General features: G+C 46.3%; 2 protein-coding genes across 2 annotated transcripts; both read right to left on the bottom strand.

Annotated features, from left to right (window-relative positions):
* Positions 1-6,567: 6,567 nt before the first annotated feature.
* On the bottom strand, positions 6,568-7,785 carry LOC143745584 (uncharacterized). The gene is made up of 5 exons (XM_077237703.1): positions 7,686-7,785; positions 7,368-7,555; positions 7,054-7,218; positions 6,737-6,980; positions 6,568-6,588 (listed from the first exon to the last, which is right to left on the bottom strand). Exons 1-5 carry the CDS (start codon positions 7,782-7,784, stop codon positions 6,568-6,570), a joined length of 717 nt encoding a protein of 238 aa, XP_077093818.1. The 5' UTR covers position 7,785.
* Positions 7,786-8,166: 381 nt separating this feature from the next.
* Positions 8,167-8,810, bottom strand: LOC143745583 (uncharacterized). The gene is made up of 4 exons (XM_077237702.1): positions 8,758-8,810; positions 8,661-8,684; positions 8,347-8,556; positions 8,167-8,276 (listed from the first exon to the last, which is right to left on the bottom strand). The coding sequence occupies exons 2-4, from the start codon at positions 8,671-8,673 to the stop codon at positions 8,167-8,169; spliced, it is 333 nt and encodes a 110-aa protein (XP_077093817.1). The 5' UTR covers positions 8,674-8,684; positions 8,758-8,810.
* Positions 8,811-9,520: the final 710 nt, after the last annotated feature.

The following is a 9,520-nucleotide window of genomic DNA, read 5'->3' as shown; positions in this document are numbered from 1 at the left end:
CATATGAACTGGGCGGAAACCGGGCAGTCTAACATATGGAATGACACTGGGGTGGCTCCAGCCTAAGACGGGGGGAGACACACCGGACAGTGACGGCAGAGAGACTCTGCCGAGGGAAGACACGGGCTCACTGCAGGGAGCCGTATCGTGGAAGAATACACATATGGGGTCGCCGAAGGGACCGCAACATATGGACCCAGCCTAACACAGGTTCCACACTGCTTACGAGTGGTAGGCCTAACACCAGACGTTCCGCACGTCCGACGTCGGAGGGGTGTGGAGGAACTCAACAGGGTTCAATTTTAAGGGAACTCAACTGGAGTAGAAAGGCGCACGTATCCAGTCAATAGGAGGGGAATGGCGCAGCAAGCCGACACTTGAACCGGGCTCACGGTGAAACTGGCTTCATGAGAAGGGAGCCCACGGGAAGCAGCGGTTCAACTAGGTGTCGTCCAGCCCCCAACTCTAGAATCTGTTTTAGCAAAGCATATCGTCAACGCCCAGGCGGAGCACTTTACACTCATCATAGAGGAGCTCAACACCTAAGTGGACATGTTGCATCTCGGATCTTTACCGAAATGAAGGCAAGCACTAAGTGCAACTTTGCATGGAAACAGCCTTCCCTCTCTGCTGAATTCCAACAGATATTTGTAGAGCTGGTCTGAGGTCTATGACTTGCATTCTGTACACGTCCAAGCGAACGGACAGAGAAGCCAGGGCTGGATCTGCCTCCTCCAGGGCAGCGCTTGCAGGCTCACCACCTGCTCCTATTACGGGAGAGGTAGGAACCTTGGGCACAATCCGAGCCGGGGTCTCAGCTTGTGAGAGTTAGCCGGCCCAGACTCCAGGCACAATACATTGACCGAAAGCGAGCAAGTCCCTACCCTCTAGTAGAGACCACGCGAGCAGGAGAACTGATATAACAGATTTTTTAACTCACTGCCTGCAGTGGCTCAGGGGCGGTCTCTGCAGTGCAGTCGCACCAGGGACAAGGCCCAAGAGGATAAAGAGGGACACAAGGATTTACAAGACCTTGCTCCTCAGGAACCTGACGATCAGAACGTGCTTCTGCATACTTTTGCAACACGATGAGCGTCGTTTAAACACCGAGGCAACATCATTTTGAGGGTGAAGGAAAACAGCCTACTCCAACCCATTTTGCAGGAAAGAGAGCACTGAAGTGATCGAAAGCTTTCAGGATCTCCTCTGGAGAGAAGACGCACTCAACGACTAGGTTCCACTTCTAAAGGCGTGAGCACGCTACCCAATTCTAGGGGGTGCTCGCAGAAGTGATGGTAACTATCACATGTTCTTGTGATAGCCACCTGAACCTCCGCGTTCAGATGTAAGACCGCACGGAATCTCCGGGGGAAGAACGCGTGTGCCATCGTGCCCCGTCCCCGAAAGAGTTTTCAAGGGAAGTCAGGAAGGCTGTTGATGGGAACCAGGTCTAGTTGGGCCAATAAGGGGCAACTATGAAGACCTGTTCCTCTCCTGACTTGGCACGTAGGTGCAAGCGACGGGCGCAAAAGACAGGAGCATTGCTCAACACAACATGTGAAGATCACTGGGCTTCAGGAGCATTTTCTGCTCAGCACTTGGGTGTGACAAGTTCACTGAGCTTCAGGAGCATTCCTGCTCAACACCTGAGTGTGATAAACTCACCGAGCTTCAGGAGTATTTCTGCTCAACACTTGAGTGCGAAGAACTTCACTGAGCGACAGGAGCATTTCTGCTCAGCACTTGAGTGTGACAAGTTCACTGAGCTTCAGGAGCATTCCTGCTCAACACCTGAGTGTGATAAACTCACCGAGCTTCAGGAGCATTTCTGCTCAACACTTGAGTGCGAAGAACTTCACTGAGCGACAGGAGCATTTCTGCTCAGCGCTTGAGTGTGACAAGTTCACTGAGCTTCAGGAGCATTCCTGCTCAACACCTGAGTGTGATAAACTCACTGAGCTTCAGGAGCATTTCTGCTCAACACTTGAGTGCGAAGAACTTCACTGAGCACCAGGAGCATTTCTGCTCAGCACTTGAGTGTGATAAAGTCACTGAGCTTCAGGAGCACTGCTGCTCAACACTTGAGTGCGAAGAACTTCACTGAGCACGAGGAGCATTTCTGCTCAGCACTGCGTGTGACGAATTCACTGAGCTACAGGAGAATTTCTGCTCAACACCTGAGTGTGATGAACTCACTGAGCTACAGGATCATTGCTGCTCAACACCTGAGTGGGATGAACTTCACTGAGTTTCAGGAGCAGTTCTGCTCAACATGAAGTGAGATGATTTCACTGACTTGAGCAGGCGCAAGGCGACCATGAGTCGCAGTCACTTTTAGAAGGCTCACTGGGGTTAAACGCATTCCTGCGGGCCCCTGGGGCAGCTGAGACCCAGTGTTTGTCCAAGTGTAGTCCGCTCGGTTTACACAAACACTGGCGGAAAGATGAAACCGGGGGGGCAACTGAGCGGCCCCGGAATGGTCATGACCCAGCTGGACCCAGGGGATGGAGTCTCCACTAGCCCTGGCTAGAACTGTCGTGAGGCCGATGGTGGCACGATTGAGTAAAGCGGGAGGAGTGGAACAAAGCGTCCTCAGAAGCTTCTGACTCCAAGGAGGAGGTGACGGGTGAGTTGTGACATGCAGGGGAAGCTTGCGCAGCGGTCGCAATGTCTAACAACTCGAGGCACGAATGCCCGTGTAGTCGAGGGTCGCCCAGGCCCCCGTTAAAACACGCCCTTTGTACATGGCCCCTGTGTTGAAGAGGGTTTGGCAGCAGACCGGGATGAACTATAGTCACACAGGGTGAGCTGCTCTGCCCCTGTCACCTCGGGACTCGATCGTGAAGCTAGCGCTGAAGCGGTCACATATGGAGGAAGCCAATGGCTGCAACTACCATATACCCCAGGAGCCTCTGAAAGTTCTTCCAGTGGGACCCTTTCTCACTTCAAACACCAGCTGAACACATTCTCATTGGAGAAACGTGTTAGACCGAGTCCATCTCCAAAACTGAAAAAGAGATACTAAGCCCATGGGCGAGCTTACTCTCTTTCAGTTGACCTGAAGACCCAACGGGCTCTGGAGCACTCGAAGGGAAGGAAACTGTTCCTCCATCAAGGGTAATGAGGGGGAAAAGCTATTCAGGCAGTTTCTGGCAGAGAAAGATGCTGTTCACCACCTGATAAGCTCTCCATGCATTTCGGGAAAGAAAGGCACTGGGGCGGCGAGCTGAGAACCAGCGCGGCCCGCCCCAAGATACCAAACTCCAGATTCCAACCGAGACTGAACGGGACATGGTGGAGGTTCCACTCGAGCCCGGCAGCCTCGGCGGCCCGTTTCAGCATAGCAGATAATTCTGGATCCGGCTCGGGCAACATTGAACTCCCGGAGGGAGACAATGCAGCCGAGTCATCATCTATAGAAGTCAGCTCACCCTCCGATGCTGCAATCGGCGTCCTGTCCTCCAGGGGAGCCCCGAGTGAAACCGCTGGCCCACCCATTACAGATGGACCAGCAGACAACACAGGAGGCTCCAGTGGTTGCAGTGGAAGGGAGGAGTGAGGAGCCCACAGGGAATGGTTACAGGGCGGGACATCCAACACTATCCTCCGGTCACCCATCCCACACAGCACCCGAGGGTGGGGCATGGTAATGGGGTCTCGCCCTCAACACTGCGACAGTCATGTTCCCACAGTGAAAACACGAGCTGTCCACAAAAGCTGTCTCAGCGTGCTGTAAGCCCAAACACGTGACACAACAGTTGTGACCATCAGAGAGAGACAGGGAACGACCGCACCCAGAAACGCACGAGCGGAATGACATCTTGAAAAAGACGCAAACGCACCCGTGTTGCTCTTTCAGAAAATAGGACCGTCACCAGTGCCGGAGCACACAGGGGAATGACCGCGGCAACACTGAACAGAGAACTGAAACAGTGAAGCACTCACTTTTCCGCCCTCTAACCAGCCATCAACACACACAAACATTTAGAAATTTGTTGCTGTTAAAACAGCAGTTGAGAGCTCAAAGCTCGCGATCACCGCTGCACTCGCGCTGTAGAACACCAGCACTGGGAGAGTCTTCCTGAAGAACACCGACACACTCACTCGTTGTAGACAACAGCACACTCAGAGACATCAAACGATCGGCTCCGAAGCGAAAGGCAACTAGTGCGTGCATCCACTTCCGTATTTATACCCGCGCCGCGGGGGCGGAGTGTGTGATGCGAATCACGCACGCCAATTACATTGGCTCGTTCAATAGTACTAGAAGAAGACAGGCTCTCTAGCGAGATCGCAATTCAGTCGACTGTCGACTACGTCTGACGTTATCGACTGAAAGGGAACTTTGTTTATGTGTTTACTGTAACTATCCACCTATGATTGTATTGTTATGAAAACACGTTCGTGAACAATATAATTGATTACTTCGCAATAGTTTAAAATAATAATCATACCGTACACGGTTGGTCAACAACGTTCACTCAAATGTCTCAATGTAATAAACAATCAAATGTCACCATGACGTTTTCATAAAAGCCAAACAGGCTAATCCGCGCGAAGACTTGCGGGGTTCAGCCTGCTGTATTGATCTGCTAAGTAGAATATTCCAATAACAATACAGCCTTTTTCTGTTAGAATTTACTCAAAATTTGTGTCTAATTATCGGTCATTTTTTCAGCATGTTATATCACACTGAAGAATCTTGAACTGTTTTGCTAATCACTAAACTAGATGTAGCGCTGATTTATTTAGTAGATATTTTGACAGGGACAATACACACTGACAAACATTAATGTGAAATGTGTCAATACTTTATTTCGTAAATAGTTAGTCTGCTAAACAGTATGAGTAAAGTAAAAATATTTACCCCTTTACCATTGTATTTCCCTTCCTGCAATGTTCAGAATTAAAACATGTATTTTATCACAATACCAAAATATTTTACGTTTTCCTCGTTTTGATAGAATACGAGCTCTGACCAATTTGATGTTACTGTGGAGAGAAGCACCGAGGATAGCAGTGACAGCAGTGAAAGGGGCAGAACACAAGGGAGACCAAGAGGGAGACCAAGGGTGCTTTCAATATCCCTCCTCGTCTCCTCGCTCCTCTGTCCTCCATCCTATGACCCGGAAACCAATCAAGCACAGCCATCTTGAAGGAAATCTCAATTCTCTAATTGCACCACAAGGAGTCGAGGAACGAGGAGTGAGGAGGCTTTCAGAGGAGTCATGAGCAAGGATACACAGGTGTATCCTATGCGGAACTGTTCCATTAAATAAACGTGACGCACGTATATATTCTCCTCCCCCTTCACATCGGTCACAATCTTTTTAAATTATAGTTTACCTATGAAGTTTATATAAACCACATATCTCACATATTTCAACAGGGTATCTTGCTTTATTATTATTCATTATGAATTTCTTAAATAAACAAACTTCAACAACATAAGGGCAGATGCTTTGAGCGCTGTTGATGACGCTATGAAGTGACGCTCGAATGATCAAGTATTCCAATGTATAAAAAAGCTGTCATTCGATTCCTCCGTCCTCATTTTCTTTCCTTGCGTCCTTCCCTCACAACCTACAGGGGGAGGAGCTGAGGCGCTAGGAAAGGAAGCGAGGAAAGGAAATGAGGATGCACAAATAAGAAATGAGAAGCACCCCAAGGAGGAGAGGCAGAACTACTAGTGACAGGGGCAGGGGAGGAGGACGGGGTAGGGTCAGGGGAGGGGTCAGGGGAGGAGGACGGGGTAGGGGCAGAGGACAATCAAGATCTAGATTGATCAGTGAAGAGGACAGACAACGTGTGGCTCAGCTGTCTGCAGCCAGGACAGCAGAATTGCAGGTTGGTCTCACTGTACACGATCCAATTACATACATCCAGCCAAAATTTTAATATCAATGAATACTTATGATTGCAGGCACAGTTACAACGACTGACAATTGAAGAGAGGGATGAAGTACTCGAGATGGTAGTCACTCGTTTACCAGGTGTCCTTTTTGACATCATGGACTATAGGCAAGCTACACCCGGACCAGCTCCACCTAACAGTGGTCCTTTGACTAGGTGCACCTGTCTCAACTGCAGATTGATGCCTAGTGACATCGAGAACAGATGTTGTAGACAGGATCCAGCTGGCTGTGTCAGCAGAAGTGCACATATGGAACTTTACATTTTGGATGAGGGCATCCTGCGGCTGGCTCGACAGACCTGGAACGACATCCTTGCACTGGATGACAGCCAAGACCCTGGAGTGGACAATCGCGAGTATCGATACTCAGCTTACCGGCAATTCACCATCTGGCAACATGGCCGGCTCGGCACAGGCAATCGGGTTGTCATTCCATCCTGCTGTGTGTGGAGAATCCGAGAAAAATATCCTGACCCTTTTGGTAATTATGTTGGCTATAAAGAATCACCATTCAGACAATAAACAAGGAGTGAGCACATCATAAAATATGGCAACAAGTTATTGAAGAAATGGCTTTATTGTAAAAAAAAAAAAAAAATCCTGTCTGTAAAAATAAATACATATACATTGACTATTTTTGTATCTGACTCTGTTCAGGGAGCTGATGGCATCTCCTACAAAAAAAAAGGATGAATGGTATTAGAACAGTTAGAACAGTTTACTATGGAAAAGAAAAACAACACTGAAGTGATGTAACTAAAATAATGAATGGAAATAGATATCTTGCTTATATAAAAGAATAACAAGTTTTTCACAACATGCCTGCCCTCTTTGGACCTGTGACTGCACCAGATCTGCTGTAGGAGGGGGCACAATGCCAGACAGGGGTCCCAGTAACCGAGGGTTATCTGGTCTGTAGCTTCGTTTTCTTGGGAGTCCTCCTGCAGACTGAAGTCGTAATCCTAGAATTTTCATAAGCAGGTCAGGGATGTAACTATAGTCTTTTGCCTCTTTCACTGCTTGTACCCGATTGCGCTGTGACTTCTTGCTGTACAGTCTTTTTTGCCTGCAGAATAAATTACATTACATTAGTGCTCTAAACATGCATTATATTGAAAAGTCATATAGCAGTCACTTACATCACTTGGCCTTTGTTGTTGACATGTACTGGTCGGTTGTTGTGGTGGTTGTAGTCCAACGCCGCAAGAAATGTCCTGGCTTCATAGGCTTCAAATGAAAAGGCAAACCGCTTGCCAGCATACATGAGTATGTGATTTTGGAAGGATTCTAGTTGTGAAGTTGTCCTAGGAAATATAATGAAATCAAATGACAATGGGTCAGGGTCAGGAATGAACATTCATATTGAACAACGTAAAAATTGGATTATAACTGTAGTAACATACTTTTTATTCAATTATTCAGATGGCCATACCTACAAAATAAACATTCTTACCGGAAGGTAAGAAACTTCTCAATATCCTTGAGCCATCTGCGGTTGAGCACTATTTGTGACAGAGCCACATGTGCTGTAGATCCAGGGGGTATGACCTCTCTTTCATCACCCAAAGGCCCATGGAGGCATCTGCCAAGGGCCCATTCATGTACTCCACTGACATGGTGGAGTACACCTCGCCACACACCCTAAAATACACAAATGTTTTTTACATAAACACCCCAGAACCTCTGTAATGTAATAGTAGAAGCAAAATTGACATCTATTACTAAAGTACTTAACAATACTATTGCATACACTTTGAATGATCATACTCACCATAAACTCCTCTCTGTTGTTTGCAAGTTGACAAGCAAACCAAAAGTGGTTTACTATATCTTTTATCCAGGCAAGTATACTTTTTTGCCCTGACATCATCCCGGCCTGTTGAAAGAATTCAATTGTTTCAGTAATGTCCCAGTAAACAATTACCGTCTTTCAACGTTGAAATTTGGTTGAAAATAAGTCGGTCCACCTTGGACTAGTTTACAACGTGATTTCAACTGATCATCTAAGATACCACATGTTTTCAAATGATAATTTAAGACAGGATAAGTCTGCTATACGTGCTAAAATAACAGAGAAAAACAAACGACCAAACCATGTTCATTATTATCTCAAATAAATTGAAAGAGTTTTACATATTCCATTCAGACGTTGAAGATCGACCTGTTTTCAACGTTGAAAAGTCGTAATTAGATGTTGAAGATTTACGTCTATTCAACGTCTAATAAACAACTTTTTGCTAGCTGGGGTTTCATTACTGCATGTCAATCTCAACATGAAGTCTCTTAGTAAGATTCTTTGCAGCATGCCAGACGTCAAGGGAATGTAAAACACCCTTCTCCTTGTATCTCCCCTTTTCTGGATCTATTATGAAACAAACATTACATTACAAAAATGCAACCATCACCATCTCAAATTCAAAAAATATTCTTACGCATGAGTGAAGCAATCTGCACATGTGCGTCAGTCACTATTTCTTTGACGTTCAACTCCTTCAAAAGGACATCAAATGTTTTGATGAAGGCATCCTTCTCCATAGACGTGCTCTTCCTACCAACATGTCTTTTATCAACAGTGACAACGCTTATGATGTCTCGGCTCTCCAGCTCCATTGTAGTGTATGTGCAATACATGGCTGAGTGTCCTTATAGAACAATAACGAACATATGAATTTACATACAATACATACATAATTACATAAAAAAATTAAAAACAAATTGAAATTTTTTTTTTAAACCACTGAAATACCTGGGGAGTCCATTCGTCCGTCAGCTAAAATACAAATACATATGTATGTTAGCTATTTGACAATTTGCGAACACGGTACATGCAATTTATTACTTACCAAGGACAACCACACTGTCTTTGGTCTGTAATCGGTTGATAATGAGACCCCTCTTCTCTGTCCAAAAGTCCCTTACAGCTGGCACGCAGTAAAAATGTTGTATCCCATAGTGTGTTGAACATGACACCATTTTGATGTTCATATATTTGAAGAGGAGGGCAATCTTGGAGTAATTATTCCCAGACAATAGAATATTTGATGCAAGCATAAAGTCCCCTCCTTGCATCCCATGTTTGAACAAAGGTTGGCTGTTCCAGATCCACAACTTGTGTTGGTGTGCGCAAACTATGCAGATAAAGAATAAGTATTACAAATGCCCATAGATTGTATTCCATTTTATACTGTTGTTCATTATTATTTATAAAACATTGCATAGGCATTTGGTACTCACCCACTCCAATATAACCGCAGTGCCTCGCACACGCCACTGGACATTGAAAGGAGGACGGCCGTCACACTCCACTCCTGTGCTGTGGTTAATGTAGTTGCATTTGGTTATAGGCAGCTGAAGAAAAGTGGCCATTTGCATCAGGTTTTTGGTGTATGTAATACAGGCCTGCTGGTTAATTAGGTCACTCTCAGCAACCACACGCAGAAGGCTTGGAAAGTTGGAGATGCCTGATGCTGAATCCCCTGCATCTTCCTCAAGGTCTACTTCAGGTGTCTCATCCGCTGGCTCATCCCGGTCACAAATATCCATGACAGCTTCTTCAAGGCCAATGATGGGTAGGTCATCAGTCGGTTGCAGCATAGGAACACCAGT

Source organism: Siphateles boraxobius, unplaced genomic scaffold, assembly GCF_051911475.1.
Source record: "Siphateles boraxobius isolate OS27281-9 unplaced genomic scaffold, OSU_SipBor_1 207, whole genome shotgun sequence".
Taxonomy (NCBI): Eukaryota; Metazoa; Chordata; class Actinopteri; order Cypriniformes; family Leuciscidae; genus Siphateles; species Siphateles boraxobius.
The sequence above is the reverse complement of the archived record's forward strand: the minus strand, read 5'-3'. Positions and strand labels throughout refer to the sequence as shown.